We start from the raw sequence: 16,385 nt of genomic DNA, 5'->3' as shown, positions 1-16,385 counted from the left end.
TGGATCTCCACTCTAAATCAAGAAAATGAGAGAGAATATCATCTGGAAGATATAAGCTTTAATATTGTGATATTATATATATATATAAAAAAAAAATACATCCTCTCCAGAAGTCCATGTTCTAGATCAGTGGTTCTTAACCTTGTTGGAGGTACTGAACCCCACCAGTTTCATATGCGCATTCACCAAACCCTTCTTAAAGCGGTTGTAAACCCTATAAAAAAAAAAATAAAAAAAAAAAACCTGCAAGACAAAGGCATAATGAGCTAGTTTGCATAGCATACTAGCCCATTATGTGTAACTTACCTTAAAACGAAGCCCCGACACGGACCCCCGGACATCGATGCGGGCACTGCCATGATCCCTCGTCGTCTCTTCCGGGTTCGGCGGCTCCGGCGCGCTGATTGGCCGGAAGAGACGGCTCCAGCGCGCTGATTGGCCGGAGCCGCGATGACGTCACTCCCACGCATGCGCGCGGGAGTGATTTTTCCGGCAAGCTCCCGGCAAGTTAATTGAAGGTCCCCCCGGACCTTCAGAGCGCATGCGCCGCTCGCGCGAGCGGCTGCATGCACTGTAAATATCTCCTAAACCGTGCCGGTTTAGGAGATATTATTTGTACTTATTATAGGCTTACCTGTAGGTAAAAGTGTCAAAAAGCGGGATACAACCGCTTTAATTGGAAAAATAAAATATGATTTTTTCAAATTCAAAACATAGGTATATATTATTTTAGGCATATATTTATACATAGGTGCACAAAATGAACAAAACCATTAAGAACAAAGAACAAAACCATTAAAACATGATTTTCACACAAAAACAAAAACATAATAATGAATATTTACTGCAAATTAGTGTGACTTCTGCTGTTGTCTTTCAGAGACCAGTTCAGAAATGCGTGGCTTTAGCTTGGCAAGTGCCACTCTCATGTCATTATCATGTCACCTCACCCTGGCCTGCTATAAGGGGGGGATCTATATGGGGGACGGGTCCTCACCCTGGCCTGCTGTAAGGGGGGAGATCTATATGGGGGACGGGACCTCACCTCACCCTGGCCTGCTGTAAGGGGGGAGATCTATATGGGGGACGGGACCTCACCTCACCCTGGCCTGCTGTAAGGGGGGATCTAGTCCCCCATATAGATCCCCCCCTTACGGCAGGCCAGGGTGAGGTCCCCCATATAGATCCCAGGTCCCCCATATAGATCCCCCCTTACAGCAGGCCAGGGTGAGGTCCCGTCCCCATATAGATCTCCCCCCTTACAGCAGGACAGGGTGAGGGAAGGTCCGGACCCTGGCCTGCTGTAGGGGGGGATCTATATGGGGGACCCCAGAGTGACCTAACCTCTCCCTGGCCTGCTGTAAGGGGGATCTATATGGGGGACCCCAGAGTGACCTAGCCTCACCCTTGCCTGCTGTAGGGAGAGATCTATATGGGGGACCTCACCTCACCCTGGCCTACTGTAAGGGGGGGATCTATATGGGGGATCATGTCCCCCATATAGCTCCCCCCTTACAGCAGGCCAGGGTGAGATGAGGTCCCCCATATAGATCTCCCCCCTTACAGCAGGCCAGGGTGAGATGAGGTCCCGTCCCCCATTTAGATCTCCCCCTTACAGCAGGCCAGGTTCCCCATATAATAGATCCCCTTTACATAGTCTTCTCAGTGTTCTCACACAGTCAGTCAGACAGTCAGTCACTAGACTAGTACAGCCAATACTACTCCAGTCCTACCTTTTATTCACCTGTGTCCCGACTCCCCATCACAGGCTAGGTTTTCCTCCTGCAGGCTGCAGCACCACTGTCACCACTGGCTCTCTGGCCTCTGACCTGCCGGCTTCTTCTGCTGCTGCGGCTGTCTGGCCTGGTGGTTCTCTCCCGCGCTGCGCTGGGCGGCAACTGCATGGGTTAGTCCCTCCCCCAGACAGTCCCTCTCCGCCTGGCCTGTCTCCCCCCCCCACCACCACTCCACAGTGGGCGACGCCGGCTCCGGCTGGATCGGATTCGGCCGGGAGCCGAGCTGCACAGCCAGCAGTGAGAGTGAGCCAGGGGCAGAAAGAGCTGTGAGTGCGAGCGAAGCAGGAGCAGAAGGACATGCCCGAAACTGGAGAAATAGTCCCTGACAGCGAAGTGGTACTAGTGGAGGGTGTGCCGAACCCTCGAGACTGACCCACCGAACCCCTGGGGTTCGATCGAACCCAGGTTAAGAATCACTGTTCTAGATGCTCCAATCCACCAACCTTGTAACATTGAGGGATGGTGTGACCTTCCTGTGTGGAATCCCGGGAATACAGAGGACGGGGACATCTCTCTGGTGGGTTTCTGTAGCTGGATGACTCCACCATGGTGTCCTGATACAGAACTTTGTGGTCCTTTAGAAACTCCGACTCCTCCATCACCCCATCCTCATCATCCTCCTCTTTTATCTCTTCTTTAACCACTTAAGCCGCAGCCCTATTTCGGACACTTTTTGTTTACAAGTTAAAACCAGTATTTTTTCCTAGAAAACTACTTAGAACCCCCAAACATTCTATATATTTTTTTAGCAAAGACTCTGGAGAATAAAATGTCGGTCATTGCAAAATTTTTTGTCACGCGGTATTTGTGCAGCGGTCTTTTTTTGGAAAAAATTTGAAAAATCACTTTTCATTGCATTTAAAAAATACTAAACAGTAAAGTTAGCCCATTTTTTTTGTATATTGTGAAAGATGATGTCACGCCGAGTAAATAGATACCAAACATGTTACGGTTTAAAATTGCGCCCCCCCCCGTGGGATGGCGACAAACTACGGTCAATAGAGATCTCAATCTGCGACGCTTTAAATGTATTTAACATTTACCAGTTTAGAGTTAGAGTGTAGCTCTTTTTTTTTAATTATTGCCCTGGCGATCACAGCGATACCTCACATGTGTGGTTTTGAACAGCGATTTCATTCGCGGCTTGACTTGCGTATAGGTTTTTTTTTGTGCGCGAGCTAACGGTGACGGTGACGGGTACATTTTTTTTTCCTATTTATTTTTTTTATTTTATTACAGGTTTTTAAAAAAAAAAATAAATCTGATCACTTTTATTGCTGTCACAAGCAATGTTAGCATCCCTTGTGACACCAATATGTCGTGACAGGTACTCTTTATGGAGGGATCGAGGGTCTAAAAGACCCTAGACCCCTCCACTACACTTCCCTGTATGCAAAACGCCAAAAACGGCATTTTTGCATACAGCTGTTTTTCAAATCTGCCGCCTTTTGCAGCACAGTAACCCGGAAGTGACATCATGGATGCCGCCTCCGGGTTACGTCATCAGAGACCCGATCGATGCCGTTTCCGGCATTCATCGGGACTCCATCCAGCCGGCAGACGTGCCGGCTGGGTGCTCGGGGCTCCCGGTGGGACGGGAGCCCCGAGCAAAGCCACGGAAGGCAGCGGGAGGGGACGTCCCCTTCTGCTCACCCGGGTAACGATCGAGCGGCTCCCGAGCCGCATCGGTCGTTACCGACGGAAAGCCGACCGTCGGCTTCAAACCATGGTACCGGTGTGATGCCTCTAGCTAGAGGCATCATCCCGGTATAACTCCGCAAAGTTACCCAACGTAGATCTACGTCAGTTTGCGGTAAGTGGTTAACTTCAACTTTAGAATCTCTCAGGTTTGCACTCTGAATATATAATAAAAATGACATCAATGGTAACAATGCAGATAATGTACAGATCCTAATGATACTATCAGTGATTGTTCCTCGTCTACCTGATGATGGTGAGGGATGGTGTGATCTTCCTGTGTGGAATCCCGGGAATACAGAGGACGGGGACATCTCTCTGGTGGGTTCCCATTACTGGATCCATCTGTAGGAAACACACACACTGACTGAATACATTGTTTCTATGTGTTTATCGGATGATGGGGGATCTAGGTGGAGCCTCCGTACTGCTCTCTCCTTTACAATAAAGTCTCCTCTTACCCGGTGATGTGAGGGGCGGCTGATTCTCCATCATGACGTCCTTGTAGAGATCCTTGTGTCCTTCTAAATACTCCCACTCCTCCATGGAGAAATAGACAGTGACATCCTGACACCTTATAGGAACCTGACACACACAATGATACAGTCACCATCCAGACACATCCCTTGTCTGTTACTGGATAATGTCCCAGAATTCCCAGCACCGCTCACCTCTCCTGTCAGCAGCTCCATCATCTTCTTGGTGACTTCTAGAATCTTCTGCATGTTGTGTCTCTCAGGTTTTAGGGAGTCACATGGAGGCACTGTGATGGTCATATGATCTCCTGACTTCAGAAGAGGAAATCTCTGTATTGAGGAAGCAATAGGAATATCATGTTACAGTCCCAGAATCCCCCTCACCTCTCCGGTCAGGTCTGTGTTTTATTAATAGAGATGAGTGATGTCATGTGACCTCCCAGAATCCTCCTCACCTCTCCGGTCAGCAGGTAGATGATCTCCAGGGTGAGGTTTAGTATCTTCTCAGTCATGTGACTCCGGTCCTCCTCCGTCCTCATTGGTGCTGTCATGTCTGAAGGTTTCCCTGTAGACAGATAATATTGATAACAGAGAATTATCTGGATTGGTATTGGATGTACAATAATAGGATGAGGATATCAGGAGGTAATATGAAGGTCGGTGTGGATTTTAGCTCTATGGTCCCAGTAAGAAAATATTTAATCTGGACAGTTTAGTGTTTTCTATTATTCTTGGGGTCCGGGATTCTTATAAAATTTGGCCACCTGGATCACAAGTTACATTCTTTATGTTGGGTGTGAGATGAGAATCAGGATAAAGGTCAGGGCAAGCAACAGACGAGCGCATCCAAGAGATGAAGCCGGGGTCACTACACAGAAAATCAATCCAAGGAAACAACAGGCAGGATGAGGAATAGCAAGAAGGAGCTCAGAGACAAATGAGAATATTGCTCAGCCAATGGGAGATTATCTCAGCATGACTTACATAATGAAGGAGATGAGGGGGAGGGGAGGTGACCATAGATACATGGAAATTCAGCTGGTTCAGCAGGGATCGGTCACATTTCCATCCAAGTGTGGTCACTGCTGGATAAAAGTCACTCCATCAGCGGCTGCAGCCAATAGCTTCATCACTGATCTGTGTATTCTGAGGAGGAGCACCCCCCATTGTCAGAATACAATAGTGCAGTGGAGAGGATTTCTCCATCCTCCTCCAATGCGTAGATGGACCCAGGAATTGGTTCCGTTTTTTTACTCACTGGCTGAACGATAAAACGGAACCATGTATGGCCAGCTTTGGAAGCAAGATATATTATTCATAAACTGATCCCCCTGAAGGGGTTAATCTACATATTACCTCCTTTGCCGCTTGATCCAGCAGTGTCTTCTCTCTCCGTCCTACCAAATGGAATGTCCTGTCTGTATCTGACATCACTTCCTGTCTGTATTCCATAGAGACTTCCTGTCTGGGTAGAAGTGAGATCACCACCTTGTGGATATCAGAGGAACTGCAGCCCTGAGAACCGTCTGGTAGTGTGAACACGGCCTTGTGCTGTGTGTGAATGTACTGTATATCCTTCCCCTTTCTCTCCTTCCTGAGTGTGTATATATCAGTCCACTCATAACAAAGATGTTAAGCATAAATTGCAAGGATGTAATGGTCACATAGGAATGGCGGTGGAGATCTCTCAAAATAAGAACACTTCCTTGAAGGCTTATTTATATAAATAAAATAATTAGGGGGGCTCGTGGTTTACCGCTGATGTAGATGGCCACTCTGTAGCTCGGCTCCAACAAAAGACAGCTCACAAGACAGCATTACAGCCACACAGGGACACAAAATCCTCCACGGACATCTCCTCACAGCCCCGCTGCCCACAAGTATGTTCTCAAAGAAGAGAAAGGGCTCCTACAGGTCTGGGAAGGTGACAGATTTCTTCCCTCAGCCGTGGCGCTTCTCCTTCCAAGATGTTGCCAGCACCTCTCCTGGACACAGACACAGCGGATTGCCAGATCAAGGCACATCATGAAGCAATCCCTCTCAGGGGATGTATGCTCGCAATGCCAGCGGAGGGACTCGCTCAGGATCTTCCTCCTCCTGCCCAGCTAAGACCAAACTAAAGCTACAGAACACAGACAAGGAGGTGAGTGCTAGTAATACCTCTCTAGAGGACACCAGGGAGTTACAAGACTCACTGGAATAAACCAGTCAAAAACACAACTCTTAAGGACATGTTAGTGTCTCTTCGATCCACCATCCATGCAGACATCATGTCTCTAGAGCAGCAGTTTAAGTCTGAGGTGGCTGAAGTGTCCCAAAGAGTAACACATATTGAAAATAAGATGAGTGAATTTGCCTCCACTTTTAATGAGATGGTAGATTCACAAAATGACAGAGATGATAAAATGCACTGGATCAAATCCAAACTGGCAGATTTGGAGGACAGGTCCAGAGGCAACAACATCAAAACCCAAGGTATCCCCGAATCTGTAAAGCAGCCAGATCTGAAATCTTACTTTATCAACATACTAATGGAAGCGCTTCCTGATGCTTCCTTAGAGGATCTAAAAATTGACCATATTCAAAGACTGCCTAAACCCAGACACATTCCTGAGAATGTACCTCGGGACACCATAGTTAGAATCCACTTCTTTCATGCCAAAGAAACGCTGCTGGCAGTAGCTAGAAACAAGGATCGCTTATCAGCATACACCATGCAACAAAGACAACTGACCTCTATCACCAAACCTCTGTGTAGCGCTGCCCCCTAGAGGACTGCTGGTGATTGAAACTTATGAATTCCCCTGGGTTACCCTTAGCAACTGCATGCAGAATTCTTAGCACTTTATGTTCTTGGCTCAGTCAATGATCAGTCTAGGGGTTGATGTTTTTGTTGTTTTTATTTTATATTGGGATAGGAGAAGGGATGAGTGGGATACTCCAACCTTGAACTATTCACAAATTTAGTGGAGTTCGGACTTGAGAATGCGGCAAGGCCGCTAATTCCTCCTACCACTTGAATGAAGTTGTGGTAAATGTTCCTGTTTGTATTTCTCTTCAGGGTACTCCTCCAGTACCCCTTTTCTCTATACCGGCTGACACCCGTCCACTGACTACACTCTCCGGAGTGGTCCCCTTCTTGGGCAGACCCCTGGGCAAGATCCTCTGTACTCACGATACTGCTTTCCAGATTCTAACAGTGCCCCAACTCCTCAGTCAGTTCTCCTGGACCTCTGGATTGAGCTCCACACAGTGCTGGTTCACCAGGCTGACTGCCTGTGACCATCACCAACTGTTGCAGAAGAGGAGGCAGCCACCACCCTCCTTCTGGCACTTTGCTTCCCACCAAAGACCTCTACATCATGTGCCCCTGGCTTTTTATACCCTGCCCCACAATGCACCAAAACAAACATTCTGTGCCAATGCCTGGGGCTGTATCAAAAGCCTGTGTGTCATTGGCCAGGTTTCCTCCACTATCCAATGTGCCTCCCCATTGGATCAGCTGGGGACACTCCCTCAGACCAGATGAATCACACACTGGGCAGACCTAACTCATAGATCCTGCTCTCTGTTAAGCAGAGTGCAATATATAATTTACCTGCTGCTCCTGATAGGCAGACAGAGCCAAAAACTATACTCACTCTCTAGCACCTGACTAGGAGGGTGCTACATCAACTACAACAGACATTTTTTTTAAATTGTGCCTGCAGGGGTAGAGTATGAAGCAGACGTTCATTGAAGGCCACCATTGGTTAGCCCCAGGATACTAAGGGTGTTTCATCTGTTGTGGTTTTCTGCATCTTTGGCTCTGGATTCCAGATATTTCAATTTAGATTTCGGGGTATGTATCATAGCAGAATGATCCTGTACAGTGCCCTCTGAGTAGCCTATTCGGCATTCTGCCTCACAGTGATGGAATTTATCCATGTCCCGGTGTATCAGGCTGATATGGGTTTGGAGTAGCTCTATGTTAGAGGTGTTGATTGGCAGCTGCTCATTGCCTGCATTACAGCATTATAGTTGTCTTCCTCCACAGCAGCCAAATCACAATCCTCGGTTTGATGTGGTAGGAAAAACAGAAAATCTGCATCACCAACATTGAAACGCAGAGTTGTCCGCAGTATCTGTAGTCTGCAGGTTACCAGAGTGCAGTCTGCCTCTTGTCATCTTCAGTGGTCAGGAAAGGGCAGAAAAACAGGTCCTCTAGTAGCAGTCTTACCAATAGTATGGATATATAACTCACATGGCAGCAGAGCTCCTCTAACACACGGCTGTCCTGGTCGCCATTTTGGACACGCTCCCCAAAAAATTGAAGATTAATAATGTACCACTTTAAGTATTTAGAGAAATCACTGCTCTGGCCTGAATGGAAATCTTTTTTTTTTTTGCTTCAGAACATGTTACCCAGGGCAGTGCCACCCCATGCTATTTTTTGAGAGTATCTTGCCTACCAGCTCAGAAAATTGGCATTTTTATTCTGCTCCCTTTTTAATTCAGTGGGGTTTGGGAACAAACACAGGGAAGTTCAGCTCATCACCAGTAGAGAGTAGGTGGGTGCAGGCATCCTGACAACCAGTGAGGCATCCCTGCTCATCCCATTTGGTTGTCAGCTGGGGGTTCCTGGCTGACTGGTGAATGCAAACAAAGGGGTTGTGTGGGATGTCTCCCCTCAAATTCATACCTGGCCCTTCAGGTTTAGTGTGGAATTCAAAGAGAACCATAGACACAAAAAAGAAATAAACAGCGTTGTGTCCCCCAAAAATGTATACCAGGCCCAAATGTGTACTGCAGGTCACCATTACAAACAAGAACAAGACAGCACATAATCCACATCCTTACCTCCTGCAAAAATGTCTAAATAAGCCGAGAAGGGAGTGAGTAGGTAGACCACATGATATCAGCAATAAGCCCAGACATAACTGGGAGCAGACACAGTGCACTCTATACACAGGGCTGTATATGATATACTCCTGACCACTGCACTCTATACACAGAGCTGTATATGATATACTCCTGACCACTGCACTCTATACACAGGGCTGTATATGATATACTCCTGACCACTGCACTCTATACACAGGGCTGTATATGATATACTCCTGACCGCTGCACTCTATACACAGCGCTGTATATGATATACTCCTGACCACTGCACTCTATACACAGGGCTGTATATGATATACTCCTGACCACTGCACTCAATACACAGTGCTGTATATGATATACTCCTGACCACTGCACTCTATACACAGGGCTGTATATGACATGTTCCTGACCACCGCACTCTATACACAGGGCTTTATATGACATGTTGCTGACTAGAGATGGCCTTGTGGTTCGCCCGGCGGTTGGTTTGCGGCAAATTTAGCTTGTTCGCTACCCGCCAATTCTGCGAACACATATCGTTGTTCGCAGCGGCCATATTAGTTTACATTGGGTAGAACTTTGACCAATGACACAGTCGTCAGGTAGAACGGGACAGTCAATTGAAACATTTCAGCACATGGACATGCCCCCTACCCTATAAATAGACCTAAGCTGTCGGCCATTTCACATTCTGCTTTTTGTCAGCGTAGGGAGAGGTTGGCTGTGCTCATGAGGGAGAGATTGCCAGACACAAATAGCTCTGTTAAGATCCACAAAAGTCCTTTTCAGGGCTGGTATTTCTGTATAGGTCTACTACAGTATCTTTTCAGGTTAGGGACAGGTTTCCAGTCGGTGCTTTAGGGGCAGTGCCAGTTAGAGATCGGCAGCAGTTACATAAATCGCTCTGTTAATGTCCACAAAAGTCATTTAAAGGGCTGCAATTTTTTTGGTATTGGTGTGCAGTGCACTATATGGGGGGGGGGGGGTAATCCACGGTATAATATACTTTGTAGAAAGCATATTATAGTGGATTAGTAGTATTATTGTGCACTGTGCATCATTGTGACAGGTGTGGTGACTGAGTGTTGCTGCAACAATACTACAAATAGTGACAAAAGCACTTTTAATGTATTATAACTGGTGTGATAGACCAGTGGCCCCCCATTACCACATATTGAAGTGGGGTGTTATCTGAGTATACTTTCATAAGTGTATTTGTGTCCTGACACAATATTGCCTCTTTTGCTGTGTTAAGTCTGATACACACAGTGCCAAACTCACTGGCCAATTTTTTGAACAACTGGTGTGATAGACCAGTGGCCCCCCAATACCACATATTGAAGTGGGGTGTTATTTAACAGTATACTTTTCAAAGAGTGTATTTTAGTCCTGCAAAAATTTGGCCTCTCTTGCTGTGTTAACTGTGCTACACACAGTGACAACAGTTACTGGCCAATTATTTGTAGAACTGGTGTAATAAACCTGTAGCCCCCCAAATTCCACAGATTGAAGCGGGGTGTTATCCGAGTATACTTTCAGAAGTGTATTTGTGTCCTGCAACAATATTACCTCTTTTGCTGTGTTAAGTCTGATACACACAGTGCCAAAACTCACTGGCCAATTTTTTGAACAAATGTTGTGATAGACCAGTGGCCCCCCAATACCACATATTGAATTGGAGTGTTATTTAACAGTATACTTTTCTAAGACTGTATTTCAGTCCTGCAAAAATGTGGCCTCTTTTGCTGTGTTAACTGTGCGCACAGTGACAACAGTTACTGGCCAATTATTTGTAGAACTGGTGTGATAAACCTGTGGCCCCCCAATACCACAGATTGAAGCGGGGTGTTATATACCTTTTTCCAGATATACTGTTATTCTCTAGAGACTTTTGTGACAGGGTAATTAAAAAACATGACAGGCAGAGGAAGAGGCAGACACTTACGCAGGGGTGGTAGGGGTAGGGCAGGAGCAGTAGGCTGGAGCCAAAGTGTGAAGTTTCAAAAGCCGCGTGCAATTACGTCAAAGGACGCACCAGACTTGGTTGAGTGGCTCACTCAGCCTTCCTCTTCTGAACCCTCCTCATCCTCTCTATCTGCACCCTCTTCACTCTCTCTGTGTGCACCCCCAAAGACACCACCACAAACACCACCACCACCACATACCCTCTGCTTGTGTCACTGGAATTATTTTCCGATCCATCACAAGACATTTGCAATGCACAGCCAGATCAGGAAGAGGAGGTAGCAACAGCCGCTACTCAGCAGTCTGACGACATTACCCAGATCAGCCCTAGGAGGTTGGTCCCCGCTGTTGCTGCCTACTCCGAGATCTCGATTATTAGTGGTGGGGAAGGTGACGTGGATGATGACGTGTCTATGGATGTCACGTGGGTGGCCACAAGAGAGGAAGAGAAGGGGAGTTCAGAGGGAGAGACGGACCAGCAGATAGGGAGGAGAGGCAGGCAGAACTTGCATTGCACAAGAGGTACAAAGCAGACTGCAAATGTATCAGGAGCGAGCCATCAACCATGTACAGTCACATCTGGCACTACCAGGATGCCGGCACATGGCTCCACAGTGTGGGCTTTTGTTAATGTGTCCGTTGCTGACAACAGTGTTGCCATCTGCAGCCTTTGCAGTCAACGCATAAGTAGCGGTAAGCCCAACACTCACCTAGGGCAACCACTTTAAGAAGGCACCTGAACTCCCATCAACGAGCCCAGTGAGAGCAACACCGTCAGAACCCACAAAGCCACACTCCAGGCTCTCACCGTCCAGCCTTCTCCTTCTCCTCTCATTTGTACTCCACTCCACCTTCCATGATGCTGTTGTCAAGTGGTTGTTCTGGAAAAAGGCAGGCTTCTGTGGCCCAAATGTTGCAGCGTAAAAAAAAGTGTCCGACATGTGTCCGACTACATCGGGTTAACAGCCGATGTGGATGCTCTGAGGAGTGATGAACCCCTGTACTACTGGGTGGGCACGCTTGACCTCTTGCCAGAGCTTGCACAATTTGCAATGGAAATGTTGGCTTGCCCCGTCCAGTGTCCTGTCTGAAAGGACGTTCAGCGCAGCAGGGGGGATCGTGACCGATAAGCGCACTCGCCTAGCTCATGACAATGTAGACTACCTCACATTTATAAAAATGAATGAGGCATGGATCTCTGAGGAATTCAACACATGTGACCAGCAGACCATGTTTCATTGAAATTCCTCATGCCAGGCCACAAATATCCGCCAGACCGCCATCCACCCACACCAATTCCTGGTCTTTGGCTTCGCTACATACAACGGCATAAAAGACATTTCATGTCCATTGAATGGCAAATTTTGGGGGCCTTTCAGGGCTGATGATTATTTTTTTCTGTGAATGCCTAATGTACCTCCAGCCACCAAATACTACGTTCTTAGCTGTCAGTTAAATCCATGTGGGCTAATTTTTGGGGCCTATACAGGCCAACACTTACTTCTGTATCCTGTGAATGCCTAATGTACCTCCAGCCATCAAATACTACATTCTTAGCTGTCAGTTAAACCCATGTGGGCTAATTTTGGGGTCGTATACAGGCCGACACTTACTTCTGTATCCTGTGAATGCCTAATGTACCTCCAACCACCAAATACTACATTCTTAGCTGTCAGTTAAACCCATGTGGGCTAATTTATGGGGCCTATACAGGCTGACACTTACTTCTGTATCCTGTGAATGCCTAATGTACCTCAAGCCATCAAATACTACGTTCTTAGCTGTCAGTTAAACCCATGTGGGCTAATTTTTGGGGCCTATACAGGCTGACACTTACTTCTGTATCCTGTGAATGCCTAATGTACCTTCAGCCACAGAATACTACGTTCTTAGCTGTCAGGTAAACGAATGTAGGCTAATTTTTGGGGCCTGGAATGGCCGACACTTCTTTATCCTGTGAATGCCTAATTTTTCAGACTGGAATTGAAATTCAATGGGTCTGTAAAGGTTCCGCCAAATTGTGGAATGGATGCGGACCCATTTTATAGATGTGTGAATGGACCCTATATGTATTAGACGTGTATTTACCCGCTGCTGTCAGTTCTGGCTGAATTATGAAAAAAAAAAAAAAAAAAAAAACTTTTCCAATTGCAATACTTCTTTATTTACATTGTCCATGTGCTGGGACTATTTGTGCACAGCTAGTACGTTTTTGGTGGCTGCAAATATGACCTAAAGGTTTTTAAAGTTTGCCTCCCATTAAAGTCAATAGGGCCCCCTGCGAACCCGGCCGATGTTCGTACATCACTATTGCTGACCACTGCACTCTATACACAGGGCTGTATATGACATGTTCCTGACCACTGCACTCTATACACAGGGCTGTATATGACATGTTCCTGACCACTGCACTCTATACACAGGGCTGTATATGACATGTTCCTGACCACTGCACTCTATACACAGGACTGTATATGACATGTTCCTGACCCCCGCACTCTGGTAGTTACTGATGGTGAACTCTACATTCATGACCTGTAGCGGCTTTTAAAGTGTCATCTATGAGCAATTTTGGGTACCAAAGATTTTCCTCCTTACACCGACACACAACTTGTATTTATGTTTAATAATTTATTTTATTATAATTTTACTTTTAACAAGATTGCAGTCATAGAATCAGGAAATAGTAAAGGAAGAAATCCAATTGGTCAGGAAAATGACTTGTCTGGAATGTGGAGGCAGAGTCGGCAATAATAGAAAATGGGGGAAAGGAGAAAATAAACCCGGATATGAAGGTGACATTTGTGTACGAGGAACACCTTAACGAATACCACTATTCTATTCTCCAGGGCCTCTGCTTTCAGAAAATATATGTTTGGGGGTTTTATCTAATCTTCAGGCCAAAAATCTGCATTTTACCATGTGTGCAAAAATAATGCAAAAACAACTCTGGTATTTATGTCCTTCAATGTGTACTGTACTCATAAATACATGGGTATGATCTCAGGGATTTGTATGAATCACACCACCCCCCCCCTCCCGACATAGGAAACTAAGGGGTCTATGCAAAGAATAAGTTGGGTGAGTGTGACAAGCATGTGTCCAGCCGTGACAAATTCTGGCCATATTCTAATAAACACAGTGATTTCCTATAATCGTCAGCTCCAACTAATGACCATAATGAGGTATTAGTTCCAAAATACCTCAATCAGAAAAAAGTTCAATACTGCATTATGGCCACTAAATGGACCCAATGACCATAGGAAATCCCTGAATGACATAAAACAAGACCAATATTTGTCATGAAAGAATTAATGCTTGTCATATTTTTTCATCTGTTTTATAAAAACTAAACATGTGAAGTGGTAACTATTGAGCCAATCCCTTCATCAATCCACGCATAATATCTCCCTTCAAAGGGAAAACAGAAATTATTTACAGAATATCAAACAGTATAAATATTTTCCAACCAATCACCTCCACCCAGACAAGATGTGTAGAAATATAAAGACAAGCGGTGTTACCTCTCGTGCCGCACTTCGCCAAGCCACCCAAACCCACACAGGAGCAAAGGAAAGAAGTTCTCACCTAGTTTATCTCCGAGTTCTCCTTCCCTCTTGTTGGGGGATGGGAGAAGGATGGACTGAAGACAGAGAGACACGCTTCGGGGTCACCACTGGTAAGTAGAGCCTTGAAATGAAGGACATCAACTTCAGAATTTCTGTCTTGTCTGTGTAAAGTTTACTGATAAAGATATATGGGATCGCACAGCTTCTAGCTCTGTAACCCGCTATATCATTATCAGTAACCGTCACACAGACAAGCAAGACATTCTGAAGGTGATTCCTTCATTTCACGACTCTACTTACCACTCTACACCCCACAATTTACTCAGCCAATGAAAAGCCAACACGGTACAACACTTCATCCATGTCTCTGATCATCTCTCATCTCCTTATCAACTGTTTCTTACATGAAAATCAGCCATGGAGTATATCTGAGGTGTATATCAGGGTGTGCTTCTTCCGCACATGTCCAGCAACATTCATAAAGAAGACATTTCCTGCACTCGAGGCACTAATACACCTCGAGGGTTGTGTGCCATCCCTGATGTACAGGAAGACAGGACTTCTTTGAGGAACAATTCCCTCACTCAGGACAGGAAAGCGGCTTCTCCCCCGTGTGAGATCTCTGATGTATATAAAGATGAGACTTCTGTGAACAACATTTCCCACACTCAGAACAGGAATATGGCTTCTCCCCCGTGTGAGTTCTCTGATGTCTGTAAAGAGAGGACATCTGTGAAAAACATTTCCCGCACTCAGGACAGGAATACGGCTTCTCTTTTATGTGAGATCTCTGATGAATGTAAAGATTGGACTTCTGTGAAAAACATTTCCCACACTCAGCACAGGAAAACGGCTTCTCCCCCGTGTGAGTTCTCTGATGTCTGTAAAGAGAGGACATCTGTGAAAAACATTTCCCGCACTCAGGACAGGAATACGGCTTCTCTCTTATGTGAGATCTCTGATGTATGTAAAGAGAGGACTTGACTGAAAAGCATTTCCTGCACTCAGGACAGGAGTACGGTTTTTCTCCTGTGTGAGTTCTTTTATGCACATTAAGACCATAGTTAGAACAGAAACACTTCCCACACTCCGTACAGGAAAACTTCTTATCTGTTGGAAGGATAGCACCGTCCCTCACAGTCTGAGGTTCCTCAGGATAAGAGGAATACGATGGTCCGGCACTGTCCCTCACAGTCGGAGGTTCCTCAGGATAAGAGGAATACGATGGTCCGGCACTGTCCCTCACAGTCTGAGGTTCCACAGGATAAGAGGAATACGATGGTCCGGCACCGTCCCTCACAGTCTGAGGTTCCTCAGGATAAGAGGAATACGATGGTCCGGCACCGTCCCTCACAGTCTGAGGTTCCTCAGGATAAGAGGAATACGATGGTCCGGCACCGTCCCTCACAGTCTGAGGTTCCTCAGGATAAGAGGAATACGATGGTCCATCTACACTGTGTGGTGTCGGATGGATATTTGAGGTAGCCGGGTTTTCTCCTGGACTATACTGTGTGATGTCCTCATCTTCTACTTTACAGTCTGGAGACAAAGTGAGACAATCCTCTGAGGTTTTCCTCATCTCCCGTCCATCTACTAAAATAGAAATACAAAGATTATTACTAGACATCAGCAGATTGGTTCCCCTAAACCAGGACTCCGCCCACATCAGACAGCTTTGTGTCTGAGGATCTTACAATTCCACCCTAAAGGTAACTAGTAAATGGTAGAGGGTGACTAGGTGTCCCAGGAGCCACACATCAAGTCAAGACCTGCTGTATGATAGTAAATGGCAGTCTCAGTCTGGACCTACACCAGGCCACGCCTTGATGTATGGGACACCGACTTACTATCTACCGATATAAAATGTCTAGCTGGTAGAAAATGGGTGTAACAAAAGAGAATCCATATTATGTGTATATATAGCAGTGGGTAGAGGAGAGAGAAAGCAGAAGTCAGGACTATGTAATGTACAACATAGAGTATATAGTGCAGGGGTCAGGAGTATGTAATGTACA

General features: G+C 46.1%; 1 protein-coding gene across 1 annotated transcript in view; it reads right to left on the bottom strand.

Annotated features, from left to right (window-relative positions):
• LOC309550263 (uncharacterized protein) overlaps positions 1-16,385 on the bottom strand; it is a gene marked incomplete at both ends in the record, with an annotated part of 667,886 nt that overhangs the window by 608,502 nt on the left and 42,999 nt on the right. Inside the window, 1 exon segment of the mRNA XM_082250671.1 lies at positions 14,975-15,472. Within this exon segment, the coding sequence (XP_082106797.1) occupies positions 14,975-15,472 (498 nt within the window).

The sequence above is a fragment of the Pelophylax lessonae genome (assembly GCF_965119305.1).
Source record: "Pelophylax lessonae genome assembly, chromosome: 3".
Classification (NCBI taxonomy): Eukaryota; Metazoa; Chordata; class Amphibia; order Anura; family Ranidae; genus Pelophylax; species Pelophylax lessonae.
Note: the sequence above shows the minus strand (reverse complement) of the source record. Positions and strands in the feature narration are given on the sequence as shown.